Source organism: Chiroxiphia lanceolata, chromosome 8 (assembly GCF_009829145.1).
Source record: "Chiroxiphia lanceolata isolate bChiLan1 chromosome 8, bChiLan1.pri, whole genome shotgun sequence".
NCBI classification, from domain to species: Eukaryota; Metazoa; Chordata; class Aves; order Passeriformes; family Pipridae; genus Chiroxiphia; species Chiroxiphia lanceolata.
The window spans coordinates 18923357-18950471 of NC_045644.1; the positions used below are offsets into that span (position 1 = coordinate 18923357).

The following is a 27115-nucleotide window of genomic DNA, read 5'->3' on the forward strand; positions in this document are numbered from 1 at the left end:
TTGGCCCCCCATTCCAAGGTCATGTGATTTCCCAACTGCTCTATACACAGTTACATACAAAACAGTTTTTTATATAATGATGTTAACCTGACCCTAGCTTGAAGTGTGATTCAGAAGAATTGTTTATTTGTCTCAAAGCTTGTCAGCTGATTTTCAAACTATCTGATAGTTAGAAAGAGCAGACCGTTGCTGGCTTGTTTGGTTTGGGCTTTTTCTGTATGATGGTACAGATACAAGAACAATGGCATCCTATTGAATATCACAGGATTTATGAATACTAAACTATGGTGAAGTTTTTAAGATTGCACACCGAATGGATTTTCCTCAACCATGAAACTTGGCTTTCCTGAAAAAAGCATAGTATTTATTTCTGTGCTGACAACAAATAGTTCAAGAAAAGCCACTGCTATTGGCTTTCTACCTTTTGGAGTGCACCTCTAGTTTTTACAGTCTTCATTATAGCACTGTGTATTCTTTTACTTTATAAGAATAGCACTGCTTTTATTCAGATCAGTTGCTTTGCTAGTATAGAAAGCTGGCTTCAAATCCAGTCAGTAGATGGTTATAGATTATAAATGTTTTCTCTTACAAGTAACTGCTTACTTGTATCTCAGTGCAGTTATGACTTGGTAGTATCCCAAAGGCTGGAATCAGTAAAAGCCAAGAGCTGAAGCACCTGTGGAAGTTTAGATCTTTTCTTTTACACATTTTCCCATCTTCTAATCGTTGCACATAGGAAGACTTGAGGCATAGAAACACTAATGTGCCCAAGACTGTGTAGTCAAATTTCTGGCATTGTCCTTTATATGCCAGGGAATGAGGTGTTGCCTGCCCAAGCAGTAGGTTGTGGTTGAGTGACTTAGAGGTAAGTGACTAGGAAGAGGCAAACACAGATAAATATCATTGCCATTAAATGTACTGTCCCAACCTTATGGAATTAGAAAGGATACAAAGTCAGTACCAAACTACCTAAAAGTCTTCAGAGAGGCAGCAGATGCAACAAGATTGAATTTCAAGATCAGGTGATCTTGGTTGAATAAAACCAAAAGATTTTTAGAAAACTTAAAAGCAGCATGGTGGAATAAGGGGAAATAAACAGCTGTAATCATCTGGGGCAAAGAAATGGGATTAAGCTCTGGTTCTTCTCTTATTACCTACTGCCCAAGAGTCTCAAAGATTTTTTTTTTAAAATATAAGCAATGTCATACTATGGCCCAATTTGAAAGAGAGGGAAACTGAAGCATAGGGTAGTGGGATGACTGTCTGGAATCAAAACCTCCTGAAGCAAGGCTCCTTTTTTTTTCCAGTAGTGCTTAAGAAGAAAATGAGGAGATAGCCCAGTGACATGACAGGAAATTTACAGTGATGCATTTTCCACTCTAGGCAAGAACTGGTTAATAGAATCAGTTTTGGTGTGGGTTTTTTTTCTTTTTTTTTTTTTTCTTTTTTTTTTTTTTTTTTTTACATTGTCCAAACCTGTTGTGGTTTTTTTTCTTTCCTTCTCACCATATTGCAGGTTGCTCTAACAGCTGAGTAATGCAGAAGTTCTGCCTGAAAAAATGCTTCCTCCTTATATGATACTGTACATATTGTCATGGAAATTGTCCTCATTTCCCCCGAGCACACTTTAAATAACTCGAACAGCAGTGCTAATGAGCAGAAAGATATCTGCAATCCCCACCGTGCAACTTGACATACTTTATCCCACTCTAAATTCCCTTTGCTCATCTCTGAGCATTTTAAAGATCCAGTATAATAATTTCCTTTCTCTCTTTGGTCCGTTCATTTTGGTCTTAGCACTTGGTAATAAAAGGTCAGCTTTGGCTGAAACCTTAGTGTTGCAGCCATGCCGTTTTTTACTGCCAAACATCTTAAGAAAAGCAAGTGTCTCCGAAAGGGTAAGTCATGCTGGTTTTGGTGTGTTTAGTGTTGTCTGTTTTGCTTTAAATCACAGTACAGGATTTATTTTGAATTAACAAGCAGTGGAAATGGATCTATTCATACTGCTGGTCGTTTAGCACTGGGGGTTTTATTATGCTGTGTGCATTTTTGGTTCAAGATACAGTGTATGTTATTATCTTGCATTTTACATTCAGAAAAGCCGACTAAGCGAGAGGATGTTTAACCCTTTAAACATGGAGCATGTGTTTTGCATAGAGATGGAATCCCTAATGTAGAACAAAACAGAAAAAGAGAATGTGTATTTGCTTTTACAGATAAGTTTAGTTAGGCAGCTGAGTAATGCTCTAGTATTTTTTCTTTTTCTCTAAAAGGAGCATTTTTTAAAATCTACACTGATGAAATAATAAATAATATTCCTAAGTGGAAAAAAAAGCATATTTCGTCTTAGCATCTTTCCCGTGTCGGGCTACCTGAGTGCATGATTCCACATAGATTTTCAGCTTGCTGTTGTGAGGTTCTTTTTGTGAATTGCTGTGTGAGCTTTTTCAGGAAATGTAACTGTTTTTTTCTCCAGATATATAGAAACCTCTTCATGAGAACAGTCTGCTTCTAGCATTTTAAAAATTGACAATGTACTAAACTCTTAACAGAAAAACACATTGATTGTTCTTTTGCATGTGTCTTTATTGTGACATTTGTTGTTTAGCCAGCAGTCCAGATGTGGGGTTTGCATAAAGGCAAATATCTGTGATTTCTTATAGCTGGGACATGCAGTAGTTCCAGAGGATCTGAGGAATTTGACTTGCTTACCTGGCTAGTTTTATAACCTGGAATTTATATATATGTTTTTAATATGTGCATTTCCCTAATTCCTGGTTTGAATATAAATTGTTTCCAAGGTATACATACAAGTGGGAATTGTATAGGTTTTCATTACATGTGTAAAGTCGAGGAAGATGTTTTTAAGAAATGCAAATTTGCTTTCTTTAACCTATCTTTGTATTTACTAGTGGGTTCCTATTTTAAAAGGGGATTGCACAATCAGAACTAGCAATTTAGGTGTGAGAATTGAGTTAAGCTGACCTGTAGGCACTGGTACCAACTATTTGGTGTTTTGTTGAGTGAAATGTATGCACTTGTACACAAATTTACACAATAATTCAGAAATTCTTAAGGATAGAGTCATGTCAGAAAAGTTTTTATTAGAAATAAGGAAAAATATTATAATTGAATTTGATTGTTCTAAGTTCTTTTTTAGAGTTTTGTTGAATGTGTGCACATATAAATGCCACTTTACAACAGGGGCATAGGACAATTTTTGGCTACCTCTTTTTGCTCATCTACTGGGGGCACTCAGCTGACAAGTGCTTCTTTCCTGTATAGCATGTGCCACAGTAGGAATGTGTCTCTAGACAGGGGCTGAGGGAAGGTGGCTGCCTTACCTGTGTATACAGAAGGCATTGCAGGACAGGGCTAATGGTACAGCCGGGAGAGGTAAGGCTGGGACTTTGGGATATGACTGAGGTAAGTTCAGGGAACAGCAACCAGTTGTACTCTGAGTCACTACCAATGTGAAAATTGTCAGCTAACTGAACTGAGGGTGTTGTCAATCTGAGCCTGTTTCTGTCCAAATCTACCTGATCTGTGAAATCCATCTAGCTGTCCAGAACACCACCTGGTTCAGGCACTCTGGCAGGGTAAGGATCCTGATTCCTTCTGATGCCCACTCTGTGCTGGCTTTTTTTCCTCTTGCTTCCAGGACAGTCTAGGAAGGGAAGTACCAAAGCATGAAGGGAGAACCTGTGTCTGAGTGGGAAGTGCTGACATAGCTGAGCTTTTCCATGAGCTGTTTAATATCAGTCTATCGCTGATGTTGCTTTGAAGAAGCTGAACTCCTGACAGCTTTTGAGCCACTTTCCATCCAGTTGCTTAAGGCAATCTCCTTTAGCACTTTTTCAGAAAGCACTTCATTTGCAGAGGGTTTTACTATCATTTGAGTAAAGATATCCTTCCAATAAGTAAGTGTGGTCATTCAAAGTCATTAAATGATTAGAGTGCTCAAGGCATGACATCAAAAGTGTGATTACATAAAAACTATAGTAGCCACAGGCTCCAAAGGATCTGACCTTGCTATTCTCTGTGTCTCTGAACAGGGAAGGAGCAAGCCATCAAGAGCAGCGAGGTTTGTGCATGATCTATGATCTCTTTCCCACAGGTTCAAATGACCTGGGGACAAGAACTGGGCTGTGGACAAGTTCACAACTAGAAATATTGATTGCATGGGAAACAAAACTCCCGGGTAAACACTCCTTGTTCAGCCTTGAGAGGGAACTTGCCCAGATTACTACAGGAAGTGGCCAGCAGAGATGGGAACTGAAACTTGATTCTCCAAAGTTTTGTAGCCTGGGAGTTCATGCTTTTGTGTCTTAGCTCCTTTGTACCAGGTTGTAGCTGAAGCCTGTTTCTCTCTAAGTGAGCTTTATTCTCATGATGCACCATGTCATCTCCTCGCTAATATTCCAGGCCAGACCTTCTGTGTTTTGGATTAATTCTCTGTTTGTTTTTGTGGGGGCTGAGAGAGTTTCCAGATATGCCTGAAGTGTAAAAGCGAAGCCAAAGTAGAGTGTTCTCTCTTGGTATACATCCTTTGCTTTGCAGACAGCTGTGCCTATGGAGATTTCCCACAGGTCTCATTCGGTGATGTATCCTTAGCCTACTCAAACCCTCTGGTAAACATACAGCAGTGACAGATTCTGGAAAAATATAAGTAAAGGTTCCTTTATTTTTCCTGTTACCAGTTTTAATTACTATCAAACTCCTATCAGTTACATCCCCACACTTTAAATAAGGCATCAAAACAATTAAACTATTTATTAACCTCTGCAGACTGTTGTTAAACCCCATTGTTTTCTCATATGACTTTCTCCCATAAAATTTTTTTGTTTTCTTTGGCCATGCCCTGAGCACTGGCTCAATACTGCTCAAAATTGGGTTATAAAATGTCATATAGTCATAATTGCCTCTGATCTGGCAAGTCACCATTGGTTTTTTTGGTTTTTCACATATCTCTTCATTTCTAGTGGGCGAAAAAGAATATTTCGGCTTCAGCCAAGCCTTTTCCACTTTAATTCAAAAGAAATTAATAATGAATGTTTTATTGCCAAGTGGTCCTTACTTTTCTGCAGCTGTAGATTTACAGGACTTCAAAGCTGGATGATTAAGGTGCAGTTTTAGTTTGTATCCAGGCAAACCAAACAATCTCAACTTCAAAGGAGGGGAGTGTTCTTTAATGTTGTGGGCTCGCTCTTTATGCTCAGCAAACGGAGCTGCTGGGGAAAATGCCATATGCGGCAGACAAGTGATGTGGCTGCCACTCCTGGGAGGGAGTCTGTTAGCTGCTGCCTGAGAAGAGCAGCCCGCACCCAGCAACCTCAGGATATTTGATGGCTGATGATTAGGTCATTTTTGCATGGTGTTGACCTGTAAGACTTTCAGTGTTTGCTTTTAGTATGCTTAGAGCTTCTCTCTCCGTGGACCTCTGGGGATGGTCATGCTAAAGGCAGGATTTGGGGCTGAGCTCTATTGCCTTTCCTGCTTTATTCTTCCTGTGCCTGATTGTTTTCCTCCTCTGATGCACTCACAGCATGGATGGCTTTATAGAGATTAGGGAAACTGAGAGAGGCTATCTTGGTGAAAGGAAGCATTTAATCCATACGGCACTGTGGTTTGAGAGGTGTAAGGTCCAGGACTGGAGATGAGGATGCTCTTCATCTATGGCAGTCATGTTGAAAAGGGGTCATTCTGATTTTGCTCTTATATTAATACTTTGTCCAATCAACCATGTGTCACCAGTTCAATACAGCAGGGCTAGTGGGGAGGAAAGAGGAGCTAGATAGCTCCATCATTTGGTGGACCTGGAAAGTGTGGTGGTGTGTGTCTTTGCTTTCAACTCTGAAGCCCAGGCAATGTGACATAATCCTTTGTGTTTTCTTAAACTCCTTATCCACCTATCCGGTTCAGAAAGTAGAACAAAAGCCTCATGATGAGGCAGAAAAGGGACTGGATAACTGTTACCTCTTGAACTGGTGAGGGTGTTATTTACAAGGACTGTTTTCTTGACTAGAAACCAGTCTTAAAAATCCCTACAAATAAATTCATTCCACAGGTTTGGAATGCAGCAGGGTCCAAACATGAGGTGAGATACTTGGGATCCCAGCAAGGCACTTGGGTAGAAGATGAGTCCACAGACAGTCTGGATCCTGGCTGCGCACTTTACCATTTCGGGCAGTTGGAGTCTTTGGGAAACAGTGTACTGGACTCCACAGGCCTGGAGATATGAAAGGAGCTGGCAGGGCACCACAGAGACATGTCCGTTGTTCAGTAAATGACTTGCAGAGCCATGTGGCTCTGGTGCAATTCTCCCTCATCAGTATTAAAATCTGAGTGGAATTGGGGCTTTATCCAATCAGTGTCTAGGCTTTTGTGGGATCTGGGCCACTCTCTCCACAGGGCCCTGGGATTCAGCAGCCAGAGAGGCCAGCGCTGCCAAGAATCACAGTGCTCAAGAGGCAGAGTTGGCCAACACACTGCTGTGCCTCTCAATGACCCATGTGCACACTGCTGAGAGAGTGGTGACTTCAGCTCACCAGTTAAAGCTCTCCAAATAGAGGAGGTGCCAGGCAACCTCTGGAGCTGCTGAGCAAAGGAGCGGCTTTCAGAGACGCAGTACGCTCCTAATTTCTGCTCTGATTTCCCATTTTGAGAGCACTGCTTTGATGACAAAGTGACCTGCGTTCCATCCAGTGCTAGGGGAACAGTCTTTTTGCTGTTCAGCTTGTTTTCTCTCCTTCTTTGCTTTCTGCTTTCTAGGGCTGGCACTGCCTTTGCAGTTGCACACAACCACCTTCTAAACAGTATTCCTTCCTTTATGAGGATTGATGTTTGAATTAATCCAGGGTGCCTGGATGTGGTAGTTGTGTTTTTCATTCACTAGCCAGTATCATACTGGAAATCAGTTGGTGTCTCTGTATCTCTCTGTTCTCTACTGGTATGTAGGAATTTCTCACTGTGGAATTCGAAGGCTTTTTTCTTTTTTTTTTTTTTTTTTAATACAGAGAAGGCATTTTCCCACTAATGCACAATATAACCTTGGAAAGTAATTTCAGCCTCTCTGTGCCTGTTCTCCCAAAACACTAAGATTTAATTCTGTCTGAAAAACATACTCCAGCAATGGGGTTTATTTTTTTATTTCATTTAATTTATTTGTCACTAGCTAAAGCATACACTGAAATTACTTCTGCTTTCATATCCTTGTCATAAGATTGGCTTGCAGTTACTGTTGTGTGGCTATTCCTTATCTGAAAAAGGCAGTCCAAGCTATGTTAGATATTTTTAATTGGACAGAGAAGTAATAGAACTGGACATAATGAAGCTGATTTAGGATAAGGTGTATGATATAAAGAGTTCTTTTTACTGTCAGCCTCCTGAGCCAACAGTAAATTATGAGAATCAGCCTTACTCATATTTAGACTCTAACATGGACAGGACTAGAATATCTGCAAACAGGAACACTTAAATCTTACAGGTGTTTAATAATGCATTTACATATATGCTCATTCGTTATGATCATTACATACATGTAATGCTTTCATAATTAGGTACCCAGATCACCTAACTTAAATTAAAAAAAAGCAAGAGAATTAAAACTTCTCTCTGGAAGGCTGGAGGAGCTGTGTCTGTTTGACAAGTGCTTGCAGATTTGCTTCAGAGACCATAGATAGAGTTCTCTGTTAAAGACAGATAACTGGCAGAGACCAGATTTTTAAGACAATAATCTACTACTGTCTTCGATTTCTGCTTTCACGTTATGGACCATTTAAATTAAAAAAACATGATAAAATGTAACTGTCTGCGTCTTTAATGCTAGAGCAGTGAAACTGGCTGCGGTCACAAGCTATACAAGCTTATAGCTCTGTTATTTTCCCCCTCATTTTAGATTTGTATCTCCTTTTAGGGACTTTCAAACTCACCTGATTGCTCTCAAAAAAAAGTGAAAGGGAAGAGGAGGGGCACTCACCATGCTTCCCTCGTTCACTCTGTTACATGACTGGGGCTTTGACAAATCATGAAGCCATCAGTATTTTTTTTCCCCCCCGGCCTTGCAGACCATTAACCCAAATGGTTCTTCAATTTCCAAACCATATCCTCACACCCTCTGCGTACCACAGCTTCACCATAGATACATAATTCATTATCTGGAAAGCTACTGTTTTAATGTAATATTAAACAGCCAGCAGCTCAGCAGGTGTCCCCAAGGTAAGGAAGGCAACATGCTGCTGGCAGCAGCTGCTGCCTTCAGGCTTATCAAGATTTCTTTGTTTTGAAACAGAAGCTGGAAGGCTTTTTAATATACCCTGTCATTGGCTGAGCAGATCCTGGTTGCTGGCTGTTACTCTGCCTTTGACTACAAAGACAAAAATCCTTATAACACATGCTGCCTGCAATGACTGCACAGACTTCTGCCTTCTCAAGGAAGGAGCAGGGTAAGGAGAGAGGGGAGGCTCACAAGGCAGATACGTGTGCCCTATGTCCTGCTCACAGTGGACCAACTGGGCTCAGTATATCTGTGCAGCAGCCCCACTTATGCCAGCATTGTTAGAATGGGCTTTCTGCTTCTATAAGCACAAAAATACTCAAATATACAGCTGATAGAGAGCATTCCAAACAGTGAGGGTGATATTCTTCTGGTCTCACCCAAGTGTTAGTTTTTTGTGGCTTAAATCTGTGTATTTACATTTGATTTATGTAGTTAATACCACTCTGGCAAAAGCAGCTCAACTGGCAATGCTAACATTTCTGTTTAAGTGATATATCACAAGATGCATGGTGCAAGGCTTTTTTATTTCTCGGAATAAGAACTTGATCTTTTGTACTCGAACATGATAAAATATGTTGATGGCTATGTTCCCCCAGAGTATGTGTGTCTTCAAAGGACCATGTGTAAAGTGCATGTGGTAAACCTCTTCTGTTCCTTTACCTGTTACTTGATTCTAAGCTTAGGGAAAGTGGAGGTTTTTCATAAGGTAACATTTCTTGCTCTAGAGGTAACCGAAGTGTGTTTACAGAGTTTGGCTAGCCAGTGTTAACATCCATGCTGCAAATATGAACTCACATCAGGAGAAACTTGCACCATCACACTTGGTTGCTGTACATACCGATGTCAGTCTTCAGGACTTTTGGGGTGCGTTCATGAGAGTTGTAGTGCTGAGCATTTGTCTCCTTTCTGTGCTCCTTTGTGGAAATTCTTAGTTTCCCTTGTTAGTAAAGAGACTCTACCTTGCTAGGACTGTGACCAACTTTGGTCAGCAGCCTTTGCTTGAAGAACGACAGAGCTGTAAACTATCAAATAACATAAGATGGTTTGAAGGACCTTCTGGCAGTGTAACAGAGCCCTCAGTAGGTGACTCTGCTTTGCTAAGGAACTCTTCATGCTCTTAGAGTGGAGAAGAGGCTGCTGATCCAGGTTTTCAAATACAAGGATTTCCCTTCTGGCAGCTAACTATTCTGGAGGAAGACTGTCAGGACAGAACACGTAGACTACAGCACATTGCAGATCTAGGAAGACAGTAGAAGTTCAAGGATTTCTGCAGGAAGGATGTCGCTTTACTGGAGTTTTCCCCAGTCCACGAGTACTGAGATGTACAGACAGGACTGGGATGTACCAGCTCAGAAGCTGTTGTTTGGAGGAGCTGGACAGCAACAGCTCAGTGGCTGATTGGTTTGGTGCTGATGAGTTTTCTGCACTGTGGGCATGGAAGCTTGCACAGTAATGCTTGAGGCAGTTCTGCTGTCTTTGATGAAAACTCTGGATAGTCCCAAATCATAAATAGTCTTCTTCAAGCAGTCATCCTGAAATGTGGTCTCTAATGTTATGCACCTGGGCTTTACTCTCCACCTCTGAAATGTAAAGGTGACTGTCTTAGCTTGTCAGCTGAGACATTAGCTGTGTGCAGGCCTTTGGCCTATGATGGAGGAGACATGCAAGCATTAAGATGGGATGCAATGGAAGGGTACATCTGTATACAATAGTGGCAGTGAATGCTGCGAGACAGGGCTTGCACTGGGAAATCCAGATTCACAGAGGAAGGCATTCTGTGCAACACTCCCTTGAATTTCAGTGGAAGCAAGTCCACCAGCTGAAGACCTCCCTTAGGATGAGTTGTTCACCTAACAGGCTCTTTTCTTCCCTTGTTTAAGTCTGATCTAAAACAGCACGTTTCTGGAAAGTGAGGTTATATCGGCTAGTGATTAACTAGTTCAAAGGAACTTCTATGGACATTTTGATAATGCTATTAACTGGGAGGAGGCTGTTCATTGCCAGTGAGTGTACAGAATTAGAGTTGACTCTTCGAAGGATTGTTCTACTTGCAGTTCACTGTCAGTGGACAGTTGTCCTAAAACACAAAGAATATAGGCCCTTACTTTTTGCATTACCTGGAGTAATGCAAGTCCTGGAGTCCTTTAGCCGTCCCCACTTGTGGATGTTCTGAGTGGCTGCAGTGCTGAGCCCAAGTGGCGAGTGTGTAATTCTCCTTTTTTCCAATGAGCATTGTTGTGACAGTGAAGAATTCTATGTGTTAGACAGTCATGCTTAGAAGATTCCTTGGCTACTCCATGCATAGCCAGATACAGGAGGAGACTGCTCTAAAACTGTTAGTCTGTGCAAACTATAATAAGACTACAGACTTGGATCAGAATATCCCTGAGCTCTTAAAGTTTGGATAGAACAGTAGTACTTCCATCTGCATGGAAGATGGAGATTCCATCTCCAATCATTAGTATTGGCCAGGGCTTTTTCAAATTTGCCGATGTTTTGCCAAAGGCCTACAGTATATATGCCTTTGCATTTCAATCCTTTTTCTGCATTAATGTGACAAATAACTTTGTTTTTTGTAAAAACAAAGTCTGCAACTGTTGAGTCCTTAATGATAGTCCATTAATTTGCTGCTGCCAAAACTGTGCTTGTAAAGCTTCAGTCACTTTACTAAAGAAGATAATAACGTTTGTAATTGGTTGGCTCGAATTTCTGCAGTACACTGTATTCATTCTACAGAGAATCAGCGTCTTTACAGGCTCAGCCAGAAGCTCTGGCATCTGCAAACTAAGCTGTACCAGCTGATGGCTTCCTTTCCATTCTTCTTAGTTCAAAATCCAGAGCATTGGCTAAGATGGGAGACATGCAATCCTTTAAAGATACAGTGAGGATGTCTTTGATTTCATGGTGGATTAGATGCAGGAGAAACAAAACATAGGCTTTTGAGGGGTGAGGAAGAGGAGTAGGTGGTTGTAGAGAGACTTATTTAAAAGGCATGAGAACCACTTCATTCCTGTCATTGAGCAGACCTGGAAAATGTGAGCTCAACAGTTCCAAAAGAATGCAGAAGTTGCATATTATCTCTCCAATATGAAATTGTTAAAGAAAAATAGATCAGGCTTCACCATTCTAATGTTATATAGTGAGTAATTAATTGTCAGGACTTAAAATTTTCCTCAAGTTTTGTCTTCAGTGTTAAAGATTTAAAGAAATTTATTAGAATTAGCAAATTGCTTGTGGTTGCATGGTAATGCATAAAAATTATCCAGTAATTTTCATTCAGATTTTTCAAAGCATGAAGTATCATCATCTTTGGTCAGGAAGGAATTTCCTCCCTTATAATAACGTGTAAACATAACCACAGTTAGAATACATAATTTGATACATTCTTCAGAAGCATTGAGCACTTGCTGCTTTGGAGAACCACATGGAACAATGTGGTCTGTTATGCATAGATGTGCTGCTATTTTCTGAGTCTTTCATACATATATTTGTAACTTTTTTTTGAACCCTCAAATTCACAGTTGCCTTAATTCAGATGTCTCCTGCAATGTGCCTTGTAGGGACAGCCACACAGCTTCTGACAGCTGGCTGGCCTAAATTGCTTCCCTGTGAGTGTGTAGCTTCTGCTGGCCTGAGAAAAATTCATTGCCCTTCCATCCAAATAGGAGGTCACCAAAATGACATGTAGTGCAGGCAATTCCACACTTTATCACCATTGAGGACTGGGCTCATTGTAACCCTCTAGATCTCAAATACATTGAGGAAAGACTGCAAGGGTTAGTTTTCTGGAGTGGAAGAAAGGAGGGTAAGGGAAAGCAGATGGTACAAGGCTGTCTATGGAACATGCTGGTGAAAAAGCTGTGCAACCCTTTCTTGTTCCCTCCTTGTCATCCCCACTTGCCATCACCAGGTCTTTTTCCACAAGGGGAAGAAATAGTGGGGGTTTTTTTGGTTTGTTTGTGTTTTTTTCCCCCCTAGCACACCTGTAGAGAGGGACAGAAGTCCTTTTGTCATTCTAAGACCCTTCAGAGGTGAACAGCTCCCGAAGAGCGGGTGACAATGTCAGACAGATTCTGAGGGAAGGGTTTATGAGTTTCTGGAGTTCAAGTTTGAGCAAGTGGAAGAAGCTGAATTGCACCTATGCTTAAGCTCTCAGAGCTTTCAGATTCTTTTCCAGTAGGAACTTTGTCAGGCAAAGGCAGTGTTAGGCAACACTATACCCTAAATATTCTGCTTTGTCAGTAGATATGGCTGTAAGCAGCCATTGCACAGTGAGAGCTCCACCTAAGAAGCTGCTGTCTCTGTTATGATCCAGGTTTGGAAGTGGACATGCTCAGTCTCCACAGTAACCTATCAGGAAAAATTATTTGAGTCAAGAGCCAGAACGGTTTAATTGTCACTTGTTTGACAGTCTAACCCCTGAGGTGTCGTTGGATGTAATTAGAACATTGGTACTCTAGAATTCCCACTCAGTATGAAACAAACAAGCAGCAACAGAGGTGAAATGGTGTCATGCAGCTCCTAAAAACTGCTGGTGTAGTACTTGCTCCTCATGTTAGTTATGGTTGATCAGTTCCTCTTTGGCATCCTCCTTGCTGGCCTCCTAAACTATCTGTGACCATGTTGGAGAGTTTTCATCTCTTGCTGCTAGCTAGTAGGAGCTGATAACAAAGCAATAATAATACAGCTTGCTTATAGGATTACTGCAGGGAGTTGGGAGCACATTTCACAGTCTCCTGAAACCTCTCTATTTAGGGAGGCAGCATGATCGTTGTTAGTATCTGTTTCTTTTAAGGAGCAAAGTAGTTGTGGGCAGAAGCTGGGAGGAATACTGCCTGAGCTGTGTTGGTACAAGTGAAATGCTTTGTCCTTGGAAAAAAATGTACTTAACAGTTGCTTGTTGTGCCTGGGCTCATCTGAACCCTAAATATTGGGCTGCTGCAGTAGAGGTGGCTTTCCCTCATTGTGAATTCACTTTAGCCAAGATAAACTGTACTTTTGGGCCACAGCGAGCAGCACATTCCAGGCAACATAGTAGTCTCTTCTCTGAAATTACAAATCACTGAAAACAAGGAGATGTGAGACTATTGGTGTACTATTACAGTAAATATGTTTTAATGCCAGAAGTATAACTTAAAAATAACTGAAGCTTTTTTACTGAAACTTCTCACAGGTCAGCTGAGGCCAAACAAAGCACATTAAGAAAAACTCAAAGCTCAAGTAGACTCAAACATTACAAAGCACTGAACTCATGTAAGCAGGTTTTACAAGCAAGGGTTCAAGGTGAAGTTTGTGTGCAGTGCTACTTATTTTCCCTTTAAGAGTACTTGAAATTATTTTTCTCTCTTCCTCTTATATTGCATCTTTTTTTTTCTACTTGCCATAGTTCCTGGGGTATGATATCACTCACCAGTGTTTAGCCTAGCTGGAATATCGCTTGGTTTATTTTCAAGGCATTGGTTTATTTGAAGTGATTGGTAGTCTTAAACAGTTCTTCAGTTTAATAAATAGATAAGTCTAGACTAATAAGGCCACACACATTATCAAGAAAGGCATCTCCAGGCAGGATAGTCAAGCTAGCAGGTACGGTTTTATGAATAATAAGCCAGGGATTAAACTAAATTCTCATTTCTTGAATGTAGTTTTAGTAATCATACACTTGATCCTGACAACTGAAACAGATCACTAGCCTTAGGTTTGTGAGGGTTTTCTGTAGTCCATGTACCTTTATATACATATATACATATATATACATATATACATATATATACATACACAAGTTATTGTAATTGTGTAACTTTTCAATAGTGTTGATGTAATGACAACATAGGAACTTTATTAGTGACTCTGTTCATGTTAAATCTTGTCAAATTTTTTGCATAAGGAACCACAATTCTGAGGTCTGATCTCTGTTAGTGCTTTTTTAAAGCAGCTTAATGGCTTCTGAAACCACAGAAGGCATGGGAGGGGAGAAGAGATCACAGGGCCTTTGGATTAGTTTATAGATGATAGATGGCAGTGCCTTTGCCTGCTTTTGCTTTATTCTCTGGGATAAGGTCTAAGATCTGGGATCTAAAAATCATTTATGGACTCATGAAAATCCTCTACAATGATTTTTAGTTGAAAATTTGATCATCATCTACTTGTAGCAATCATTAAACCTGTTAAATTGAAAAATGTTTAAGGAAGTTAGGCATTTATATTTGACTGAGAAGTCAATGAGATTTTAGTGTATGCTTGTAAATCCTGTCCTTAGAAAATCTGAACCATGTCAATTTTTGAGCTGAACTTCCTCAGTACAATAAAATGTTTTTAAGATTTCCCTTTCCTGATTGACACAACCAAATGAATGTTAAATGTTAGAATTCTCTCAGACTCCTTCCATACTGTGGAAATAAAACACCTTTCACCTACAAAGGTGCATTTTTCCTTAGGAAAAATTGCCACCAACTTTAGGAAAAGTTTTCCATTGGAACTGTGACACAGTGAACTTATTTTGATGCAAAGCTTGTTTATTCACACTGCACATGATACTATATCCCCATGCCTTGTATTTTCCTGGTTTTGTGTGCTTTTTAAAATACGATCATGCATTTACTCTCTCAGCTCCAAATCAACTTCCAACTCATATATTCCATATATAGATATATGGGTGGGTGGGGTTACATAGATAGGTAGATATAAAAAAATCATGGCAAGCACACAGCACTGTTTACTGTACAGCTTAATTCTTCACAAATATTACCCATACTGAGAAAACTCCAGTTTTCCTTATTTTTATCTCTGCCTCCTTGACTACTTCAGATTTTTCTTGCTGGTTTTTTCTGTTCTCAAGTAGCCTAAATGGAGCATTTCAAGATGAGTTTTGTATGCACAGCAAGTTTTTCATTCTGTTAAAGAATCATCCAGAAAAAAACAGCAACAAAATAGTAGAGTTGTTATTGGTTGTAGTGAAGTTTAAACTGATGCTGATGGCAGGTTTACCCAAGATTCAGTTGTGATAGACAGGGTCTATCTCTGGCATTCAGGCTCTTGAAAAGCTTTGTTTGGGGTGGAGAGTACTCAGGATAGAGGTTCAGCATTAGCTGGAATCAAAGGCAAAAAGACTGAAGAAATGGAATTAGTCTTCAAGTGTCTATTCCAAGCAATCTTAATGAACTTTTACTTACTAACTGATATTTCTTTTGTCTCTTCTCATAATCCAAAGATCAAGGTTTGGGTTTTTTTTTCCTCTGCTGTGCTCAGGAAGATTCCCCCTAATAGAGCTGCCCTTAATCTTGACATAATTCATGCCATTTTTCACCTTCTTTCATTATCGGGGAGATCTTTGGAGCCCTGAATACTGATACTCACCTTTAAGTCAATTGTAAAGAGCAAGTCAGGGAAGATGAATCACTGCAATTGTTCTGTTCAGCTATGGGTGCTAGTTTTTGTCCATTTGTCAAGATCTTTGTTGCTGCTTGTCTGCAATCAAAGGCTTCCTGTCACTACCTGTTTTAGTACTGAGGGCAAACATGTCAGCTGGGCCTTGTGTTACCCACCAGCCACCCCTTTCACAATTCAGTCTTGAACTGCCATTTGCCTCCCCGTGTGCTGCAGCAGCACACGGCCAACTAAATGTCACCCTTACTGAAAACAGTGCAGTTACTATCACGCCAAAGCAATACAAACATATAATCAAGCGTGTAATATATAATACAAACATGCAAATGTATATATACATACACAAGTTATTGTAATTCTGTAACTTTTCAATAGTGTTGATGTAATGACAACATAGAAACACATCAGTAAGCAGAATGACGTAAGAAATGGGTGAAAGGCAAACCAGATGGGGGGTAAAAGGAAGAAAAATTATCTAAGCAAAAAAAAAGAAGCTGCCAACTTCAGCAGAACGCAAGAGCATCTTTAATTGAGAGTATAAAAGTTCCTCCTTTTACATGCAATGGGGCAGGAACATCTTCTACATGGAAGTCTAGTCCTGTTCCTCCTGAACTCAGACAAAGGGGATCTAAGGCTTGGCTTCACAAATGATCTTAAGAAGGTTAAGCTTGAGTAAATGAGGTTCAAGGCAAACAAAAAATTCCAACTCTTCCTCATTGCAACAGCTATATAAAGGGAGAGATGCAACTGAATGTTTGTTGCAGGTTCTTTGAACAGGAATACAAGGCAGGACAGGTAATAATGGCAGCCTTATGCCTTGCACTTTCCAGTGAATGCATACCAGACTAAGGATGGTCAAAAAAAGAAGAATTTTCAGTAAACAGAGCTTTGAAGTGTAGATTGTGATTCCTGCTTCTGCATCTGACCTTCAGCAAGTCACTTAGTCCCAGTCTTTCAGTATTTAACCTTCCCTGTTGTGGGGTGCGAGGGAGAGCTGAAAGGAGGACTGTTTCTAAGGATTAGGAGGTGAATGCTATATGGCTGACATTAGCAGGAGATGGCTCTCAGGCCATATGAAATGCAATTGCAGAAACAACATAAGCAGGTGCAAAGGAGAGCAGTTCTGCCAGCTTTAGGTAGTCTGAGCCTGGAAGAGAGAACTCGTGCAGTGCAACTGGGGGCCTAGAGCTATACTGTTCCCTCCAGGCAAAGATACCTACCAGGGTGTGTAAAGCACGTTGACAAAGATACCTTAAAACAGAGGTGGCAAAGCATTGAAGTCAGCTGGGACCTGCAGCCCTTTTGATGGTGAGCAGTAACAAGTCCCTTAATCTTTCCAGGCTCTTATGTTTACTGTATATGCTTACAGGGTTGCCATCACCTTTTCCAGTTTCTATACACCCAGATGGGAGGCAAACCGCACTGCCAGCTTGCTTAAGGATGGAATCTAGTGCATCTTGTACAACATGCACTGCAAGTCTGCAGCAAAGCAGGCAACTGAATGCAGGATGCCCTGGTCATAGGCTAATGCTGAAGCAGATAGACTATTCATCCCCAAAGTTAAGCCCCCTGTTTCTTCCACATCTGTTGAGGTGCTTGCACTCTGTGTTTGCAAACTCTGGTCTGGAGATGGAAGAAGCTTTGAGCAAAAGGACTGGAATGTCTGCCTATGGCAACCCTGAGCTATGCAGGGCTGGTTTCTGAGACCCAGTCCTGTTTGTATGGAAGCTTGATTAAAGACAAGCAAGAAGTTCAAGGGTATGAAAACCCCTTGTCTGTGTTTAAAATCGTTAGCGGAGTGTCCCTGTCATGGTGCTGAGTAGCTAGAGGCCCTTTTTGGTTCACAGAGTAGAAGCAGTGCTCGTGCGCTTCAGGGTTAGAGTTTAACAGCAACCATAATAAGAGCTGAAGCTCTGTTAGTGACAGAGAGGATGTGTGAATGCAGTAGTTGAATATGAACTTCATCCTGCTGTGGGAGGCAAAATTAAAATTCCATCCCCAAGTGTTTCTAGGCAGGAAGCTTTGAAATTGTTTTCCTAAAACAATTTCTAAAGTCTAGGGTGTTTGAATTGATACAGTGTTGTGTTGCCAACTCAAACCTGAAACCCATAACGAGATCCTTTCCTGAGCCCAGAAAAGAAAGCATCTATGAATTTCAGGTAAAATTCTGGACTTCTGAAGAAGGTGCATGTGACATTGTTCATTGTTTTCTTGGGGGGGTTTGTTGGTTTTGGTTTATGGGGGGTTTTGTTGTTTGATTTTTTTTTAAGAAGATCTAGGTGTTTGAATTCAGTAATTTCTTATTCTTTTGACTTCTAAGACTCAAAATATGTTGAATATTTCCACAATGTAGAGAGATATGTCTGAACTCTGCCTTTTGGGCATCTCTAGTTCTGCTTGTTGCTTCAAGGATGTAGTGAAAGGAACCAGCCATGTATGCAAAGGAATACAAGTAAAATGTTACTAAAAAAGAAAAACGTTTCCAGGTGGGTCTACAAGCTCTGCCACTGCATATTCACATCATGCTAACACATGATGCTTTCTTGAAGAAGTAGTTCTGAAGTGCATTTTTGTTTCTAAGCTGGCCTCCATGTGTAGAGTTGCCTTCATTTGCTTGTAGTTACATGTCTAGTCACTGCTGACTCTCCCACAGGCAAATTGTAGGGTCATGACCTTGCTCCTATTTAAAGTTTCAGTGGGGAAAGCCAGACATGGAGGAGCTGTATGTAGTTTTTGGCAGAATCTCAGATCTTGTGTGTACTGGAATCTTTTTTTCCCATCCAGTTTTTACTTTTTAGAGACTCAAATAGAAGTATAATTTTTTTTTTCCTAAATGCTTTCATGAAAAATATCTATGAAGGTTTAGAAAGCAGCTGGCTTGTCCAAATAACATCTTGGGGAAGGGGAGCTGTAGTCAGGTCCCCATGGTACAGTGATTCTTTGGGAAGATGCTGACACCACTTCTGCAAAAGTACAGTAAAAAGTCTTCCTTGTCTGCTTATTGTACTTCCTATGGCAGTCTTTGTATGGGTTAGTTCAGCTGTTCCAACTAAATTTGCAATCTGTGATTTAATTCTAGTCTCTTTTTTGCCCTTTGTGGTGTGAGTAGGCAAGATCTCAGCTGGTCCCTTTAAACTTAAGGACAAGATGTGTGTTTTACCTTGACCAAGCTCAGTTGTTTGCTGATGCTATGACCCATAGAGTAATTGTTTTTTTGAGACTGTTTCATTCCACTGAAGAGCTAGCTTGAGCTCAGGCCACCTATCTGCCAGATGCCACATCCTGAACCCAATTTCTTATGTGCATTGAGGGCTGTGGAAAGCCTCTTTGTTGTTATCGTATCTCCTATAAAATATGTGATTGTGAAAAAGGGCACAGTAATGGGTCTGCTGGGTAAGGTAACTCTGCTTTCATCATGAGGCTGAGTATGTTGGTAAAAGATTTAGGCAGTGACAAGGATTTCCCAGCCTGTAATTTCCTGCTCTGACTGTTCTGTATGCAAAGGATGAAGTATGTCATCCTTGTAGCAGAGTAAGGTGGAACATTGATCTGTTCAGATGTCTGCATCCTAACCTTGAGCTAGAGAGCTGTTCTGCTTCATATATCTTAAAGAGTATGAATAATTCAGTAAATTCAAAATGGGAGACTGTCCAAGAGCATGCTATGAGGAAAAAAAGCAGAATTTGGATACATGGGGGATAAAACATCATGGCTTTTGTTTCTTAAGCTGAATGCCTAGTCCCAGGTGGCCACTGTTTCTCCTCTTTACTGAAAGACTGCCTCAATTTCCCAGTTCAGTGAATAGCTTCTTAGAGAGCCACAAAATACTTCCCAACATATCTCATTTTACCACTTCTGCTTTGCAAATCAGCATATACTGCTGAATGTGTTGAGGCCAGAAAACAATTAATAGCGAGAAAAAGTGCTTCCTTGGCTTGCAGGCAGCTCCCAGATTGCTCCTTTGCCCAGATTGGAGAGGATTTAAGAAGCACACATTCTGTGTATGCTAAACCAGCTCTGCAGAAACCACAGCATACCATCATCCTGCTCTTATCTCTGAATTCCATGGACAGGCAATCTCAGCTGCTCAGCACAGGCTGGCAGCTTTAGCTTTCCAGGAGGTGCTGAAATCCATGTAAGTGTGGAAATGATAGTGACACAACGGCTCAGATGTTATCTCCTTAGCAAAGCCAAAGCAGTTTCCATGGTGATGGAGAAGCTCCAGGCCCCCAGTGATGCAGCTGCTGTGTTGGACGGGATCAGTAGCCTTTTCACACAGAGGCTGCTCTTGTAAAGCTTTTGTGCATTTATGTGGTACTCACTCATAGGTTGTATCCAGCTCTGGAGCATAAAATGAGGGGTGAGGGGAAGATTTAAATTGACTGAAGTGAGTGCTGACCTAAACAGGAAAGGGTCAAAATGTTTCAAGTCTTGAAGTATCCACAGGTGACACATGCATGTGACAGCTTGAGTGGATTTGATATTCTGGTCAGTACTTTTCTGAGATGTTGTGTGCCAATGTTAGTAGCTCCTGAAGTTCTTGTGTCAAGTGGAAGAGTCAGATTCATATTCCCAGGTCTTAACTTTCTTCTGAATAGGATTGAAAAGCAGAACGGGTCTCTTTCTTTGTATTGAGACTAGAAATTCCCTAGGACTTGGGTAAAGTGGATAATCTTATGACTTCTGCATCTGAAGCATTAAAATGTCTTACAATTCCCTTGGTCCCCTTTCTGGGTAATAATCTCTCAATATCTCAGCTCAGGTATGTGGAATTAATTACATACTTTTCCTCTGGGATCTTACAGCCTGTGCTTTCACTTTCTTATTGCTGAGACAGCAGATACAACATCTCCAGGTTCCCACACTGGAAATGCCCATTTTGCACTTCTGCTTTGATCTTCTATTAACCTGTGCTTTGTGGGTACTGCAGCACATGTGTAGGAATTGTGTGTAAAACTGCTCAATTAAAATAATAATTTGATCATTTGGACTCAGATTTTTAGTGGTTTTAAGCATTGGTTGCTCTCCTCTGAACTAGGTACTAAAAGAGATTTGTATTCTGTCTTTCAGGTGGCGCAGGGGACCGGGAAAAGATGCCTGTCAATCATGAGGCTTTCCTGCTCATGGCTAATTCCCAGAACGAAATGGAAGATTGGGTAAAAGCCATCCGACGGGTTATATGGGCTCCATTTGGTGGAGGTATTGCAAATAGCTCACATGCACATAAATTAAAACATTTGCCTCAAGGTAAAACATATTCTTGTGATACTAGGATATGTGTAACACTGTAAAATCACTGAGATGTCTAGATAAGCTCTTGATTGTCTGGAGTGTTTTGAAGCAAGGAGATTGGGTTGATTTCCCCCCCCCCTCCTCCTCCTGCCAGGGGATGGACAGGAATGGAAGGGAAGGGCACGTGCAGACTGTATAACTGACTCAGAAATGGGTGGTGATAACAAATATATTGCTGTTGTCACTGCTCAGTTCTTTACAGCAAATTATTCTGTGGACCTTTTGTATCCTTATGGACATGAAGGAGTCTATCCAGTTATCTTGGTTTTCTTCCATAAGGGCAGATGCCCACCTTGAACATCCATACCAGCCAGAGGCAGCAAAACTTTTAATCTAGTTAATGTAGGGCCCAGTTGAGAAGGCAAAGCTTCCACTGGCTTTAGTGGGGGGTGTAGCCTGAAGAAGAACAAGGTCAGGCTGAGTGAACACCTGTAAGGTAATACAGCTGCTGACAATTCCTGTAGCTAAAATGAACAAAAAATCCAGACTCTTGGTATTGATATTGTACCATAGTCTTAAAATTCTCAAGTCAGTAGATTAGATAGGAGTTGTTTATGTGGTTTAGCATAGAACAAGAGTTCACAGTTGTTTTCTTCTGAGTTCATGTTGGTGACAGCAGCTGCTGGCTTGGTACTGGACCCTGGGCTTTGAAGTGACTTCCATGCTACTGATGGAGTTCATGCAAATAGTGTTATCATATGCAGATAGTGCTGTTGACATCTTTTGAGGGGTACAGATAAAAAAGCGCCAGATAAGGGTTAATAATACAATTACTTTTGCAGAAATGAAGTTACTAGTTTTCCTGGATGTAGGGGTGAGAAAAGTGACCTTGATGCAATTGAGGGAGGCTCAAATACCACAAGGTCACTAAGAAGATGTGGTGTTTGTTAGTAACTTTTATCTTGTTGGTTTTTGGTTTGTTTTTTTTTTCCTTTTTCTTTTAAGTGACTCTTGAAATTTGAAGTTTCTGTGTAGCAGCATTTGCTTTGTCTGGAAGAGATAAAATCTCTACTGATGCAATTTTTTCCTAGATCCTTCTTTCACTTAACAGAAACGGCGTATGTAAAAAAGTTAGCTTGTATCTGATCTGAGAGGTTGTGTGTGATGCTGTTGTGCTGTGGGCAGAACAAGCCCTCTTCATTAGTAGAAATGGGTCTACCATGATTTCTCCTCAAACATGAATATGTGCTTGTTTTGCTTTCACTCTGAATTCCAGTCCACAATGAAGGGTCTTTTAGTCTCTGAGCTCAGTGCAAGTCTTCCATCAGAAGTCTCAGAATCTGAGTTGGTATTTCTGTGGCCATTTGTAGTGGACCTTATAGTGTGTATTTTACAGCTTTGCAATGTGCATCCAAGAAATACTGTGAGGAAAAAGGAGGCAGTCGTGACAAACGCTACATGTTCTAGCAACAGCCATCTTTAGGGCATGTTTGGTCAGCACTGCGGGTATCAGTGCGAATTTGGCTTCTTTTTTTGCTCATGTTTTGAACAGTCTCTTGAAGTAGTTTCAGAGCAAACATCTTTAAGTATTAAAATAATAAATAATTAAAAATCCCAATATTTTAAAAACAAAAACATCAGAATAGCATAATAGTAGGGATGGACTTCCTTTATTTTTTGTTTGTCTGTTTAAGGGGTAGTATTGTCCTAATTAATATGCTATTCTTCTGTACCTCTAAACTCTTCTGCAAAACTATCAGATGACATTTTGGTTTTCCTTTAACTGAGGCAGATACTGTTACTATTACATTGATTCCAGGAACTGAGACTTTATGAGATACCATAGAACCATAAAATGAAATCATGAGGATGTGGAAGTGGGCGGGGGCACTACAGCAGTGCAAGGGGGAATACAGCAGCTTCTGTTTGTTGCTCTTTTCACATGCTGCAGATTTGATCTTGTTCCATCAATGTCGGTGTGAAGGCTGCTTCGGATGTCAGTGAGAGCTGGCTTAAGCCCTGTGGGAGAGAAGCACTGCTGTTTGCAGAGCTGGAAATAAGTGCAATTATGTATTGATTTTTCCTATCTGTAGATTAAAACTACACAAGAATATGGGTACATCCTGGGCAATCAGTCTGACCTGAGCTCTCTGCCTTACTACTGAAATGCAGCAGACTGAGGCTAGCTTGGCTATGCCTGCTTTGTAGTCCAAGCTGCATGGGCAGATTCTTATGCTGTGGTCACTTCTCTGAGCTAACAGAAGTACGAAACACTGTCAGGGGTGGGTTTTTTCTCCCACTGCAACTATGGCTTCCCACCAGGTTTCATTCTGCTCACGCTAGTGGTTACACAGCTGTGCGGTAGGAAATGACCTGGCAGGAAAAAAAAAAAGGGTGGAGGATTAGTTTGAAAGTAGATTGATTCCTTGGTCCTGCTAACCATGCAGCTGCAGGACTAGTAGTTCCAACACAATGAGGACATGGGGGAGAGATGATGGGGTAGAAAAGGGCGTGCTTGTTCATTCTGACTGCAACCCACACTTAAATTGGCTTAAAGAACTGTGGAGCTGCATCCTCAGTTTCTTTGCACTTTGCAAAGAATTTATAGGAATGTCAATAACTATGAAATGGTGAAGATGTTCAAACCAATTTTTCCAAATGGTTTTTAGGCAGTCTGGGGAAATGATCAAACTTACACCTTCTCCATCAGAATCAGAGCAGGGCAATTTCTCTGAGTGAGATTGCAGCTTAATTCAAATGTGGGAAGACAATAAACATAGCTGTCTCTGTTTTAATTGAATAATTTGAACTCTGCTTTGCTACCACCACTAATTTGAGAGCCAAGTCTTATCTATCAACACTATTTAATATATTAAGCTAAAGGGAGGAATTAAAAAGCAGGCTTCATTATTAATATGCAAATATCCAGCCCTGGAGAAGGTTGATATGGTGTAAAAAAGAATTATGCAAAGATAAAAGGGGGGGGCTTAACCACACTGTAATCTTTGCTGATGTACTGAAGAAACGTAAATAAAAAGGGTTGAGGGTACCTTCTTATATGTTGCTGCGAGCACATGAACTGTGCTTAAAGGTCAACAGCAAAGGCTTCTTAAAATAAAACAGAAAACTCCCCAAAGCTGCTGAGGATCCCAAATTATTAATAGGAGACACATTCAGATTTAAAAGCCATATGGAATGTGTTCTTTGAAATACACTTCAAATGTGGCTTTAAAATAAAATCCTAGAGTTCCTGAGTCTTTTGAAGAAGAGCTGTCTTGTTTACAGGGAAAATAATTTCTAACAAGTTTCCTTGAGTTTCAGGCTCCTTAATTCTTGAGTCTAGCCCATCTCATTCAGACCAGAAGATTTTGTAAACTGAGATTTGAGAGTATTCCGTATGTTTTGATTGTCTTTAAGAAAAAAAGTTTGTCACAGTGACTTGATAGAAGTAAGTTTTGGAGCACATTCTGACAGAGGGTGATTAAAACTGTTTCCTATGGTCCTTTTTACTTCTGTGACAAATTTTGTTCCAAGTTTACACCACTAAAAGCTTATCTGGAGAGTCCCTCTGTGTCCTACAGTCATGCTGTTCAGCAGCTGCTCTTTCATGTGAAGTGCTTGTAGCAGTGCTATAGTGCTAAATGCAAAGGGTTTGTGGCCATAGGCTTGGGTGAGAATGACCTTGCTAGTGTCCTCCATTTGGTGTTGTTGGGGGAGAGAGGAGGTCATTCCTAGCTCTGTACGTGTAGGGTGGGGCTGTACTTCTGAGGTACAGCCACTAAAAGGAAATCCCTTTTCTTCTACACACCTCTCAGTTGACATGCCTTCCTTATTTTTGTTTCCATCAGCTGTAGAGCAGAATGTGTCTAGGACTGAATTTTTGGCCATGAGATACAAAACCTGGGCTTTTTGGTGCCTGAGTTGAAAACCAAGTGGCATAACTCTATCTCACAGCTCAGCACACAGCCAACACTCCATGGGGACAGAATAATTCTCTATTAATCTTGATTTAAGTTTGTGTTTGTTTTCTTCTGTTTACGTATTCTGTCTTGCCGTGAGCAGTTCCTTGCTCCTCTGCCAGAAATACACATCTCAGCTGCTTACTTTCTCCATTACTTTATCCTAATTTCTCCTCCTCCTCATCCCAAGCTTTCATCAGTTACTTGTGATGCAGGGGAGGTGAAGTAGTTGGAAGGGATGTGTTTCCCTTAGGCAAACATGGAGAGCTTTACCCTGTGACAAAGTAATTGTGTTGCAAGAGCTTCAGGAAGTTTCTCTGCTCAGGAGGAATAGTCACTTTTTAACTGGTGGGGTCTGAGGAACTGTCCACTGAGGAAGCCACTGTACTATCGTTAATTCCAGACATCTTTCCCATATAGATAAACCATGATGCGTGGATTCTTTCTTCTTCTGCCAGCAAACAGCACAGAAAATGTTTTGGGTTTTTTTTTTTTGGCAACCAGGGCCTTGTGCAGACCATGTCTTGTATTAGGGGAGAGCTACAAACTAGGGGACAAGTCTCTGAGGTGTAATTTAGTTCCTGGGTCAATGTCCTTATGGGTAAATGGAAGACTAGACCTACATAGGCCTAATTAGGAATCCTGCTTTGGATGAGTAAATGTCTTTCAGATAACACCTGCATGAGAGCAAACATGATCCGTTGTGAAGGGTCAGGTTTTATATTAGATGCATGTCCACCTGGATGCCAGACTGTTTAGAAGCTAGGATTAAGTTTTGGGAGTCTTGAGTTTAATTTTTCCACCTGTAAGATGGGAATTTTCCAGTAAGAGCATCATAAGCATAAAGCCATATCAGTGAATTTAAGATGCTAAGATACCACAGTAATGAAGAGCAGGGAGGTGGCTTCTGTTACTTGCCCAGTGTGAAGACAGAGAAGAGGTTTCTGCTCCCTTTCTTGCTAGTGGGCTCCCCCTGACTGACAGTCTCTAGTAGGATTCCTGACTGGGTCAAGAGGTGCCCCTTCACTAGGTGTGAGGGTGGGCCTCCCTGGTGCAGGCTCCCCCAGGTGTGTGGTGTTTGTTGTGCCTGATAGGTGCTGTTATCTCTGCACAGAGATAGCTGGCGCCTGATGCAGCTTATCACTGTTTGCTCTTTGCTGTTGTCTAATGCTGGGAAATGGGCCCAGCCAAGGGAAGAGGAAGAGAAAGATGATGGGGGTTATGAGTTCAGATATTTGCCCAGGACTAGGGGATGCATGAATCATCTGCAAGGAGGTGCTGGTTAGCCTAGCCCCAGGCAAAGATATCACAAGCAGATGGTACACTTTTGGATATAGAAACTGAGATACAACATATAACTAAAGTGAGTTGGGAGCGGATCTTGCTGCTGCAACTGTTTACAACAGAGAAAGTTTTAAGATCTAAGATCTGATTAAGTTCTTTTTTTTTAAATTTATCTCTGTCAGATACATCTGGGTCTTCCATTAATGCTTTATGACCAGAATATTTTACTGTCATATTCTACTGCCTTGAGGTAGGGAAAAGCAATTGTCCTCATTTTCTGTAAAGGAAGAATCTGAAGTATTGAGCAATCAGCTAACTTGCCTGAGGTGATAATGACTGTCTGTAAAAGAGCCACTCTGAATGCAGATAGAAAGATTGTCTGGAACCCTGGACCTTGACCTTCTCAGAGATATGTTTGGAAGAACCCATGGGATGTGGTCCTGGAGAGATGAGGAGGCCAGGAGACCATGTTGATTTTCAAGGATTACTTCCTTCAAGCTCAAACAGCACTCCTCCTTGTGCAGGTAACTACGCAAAGGTGGCATGGATGAACAAGGAGCTCCTGACAAAGCTCATTACCTACAAAGGAAGCACAGAAGTGGAAGCAGGGACCGGTGACCTAAGAGGAGGAATACAGAGAAACTGAGCATGCAGGAACTGACTTAGGAAAAGGACACCTGTAGTTGAATTTGGTTAGGGATGTGAAGGGTAACACTGGGGCCAGTACTGTTTAACAGCTTTGTTAATGACCTGGAAAGTGGGACAGAGTACACTCTCAAGCAAGCTTGCAGATGATATTGGGAAGAATGATTGGTGTATCAGATGATTGTGTCATCATTTAGAGGGGTCTCTGCAGGCTGAAGAAATGAGTGAACAGGAACTCCATGAAGTTCAACAGAGAGTAATGCAAAGTCCTGCACCTGAAGTTGATGAATAAACGTAGTCAACAGTGTATGTTGGGAGCTGACTGACTGGAAAG

The 27115-nt window shown here is 40.9% G+C and overlaps 1 protein-coding gene across 4 annotated transcripts in view; it reads left to right on the forward strand.

Annotated features, from left to right (window-relative positions):
* ARHGAP22 (Rho GTPase activating protein 22) overlaps positions 1-27115 on the forward strand; it is a 145693-nt gene that overhangs the window by 88154 nt on the left and 30424 nt on the right. For 2 of the 4 annotated variants that reach the window (XM_032695362.1, XM_032695360.1), the window contains exon 4: positions 20732-20908. In XM_032695362.1, the coding sequence (XP_032551253.1) occupies positions 20732-20908 (177 nt within the window). Of the gene's footprint in view, positions 1-1658; positions 1899-20731; positions 20909-27115 lie in introns of those variants that run through there. The other 2 variants (XM_032695363.1, XM_032695361.1) reach the window with 2 other exon arrangements.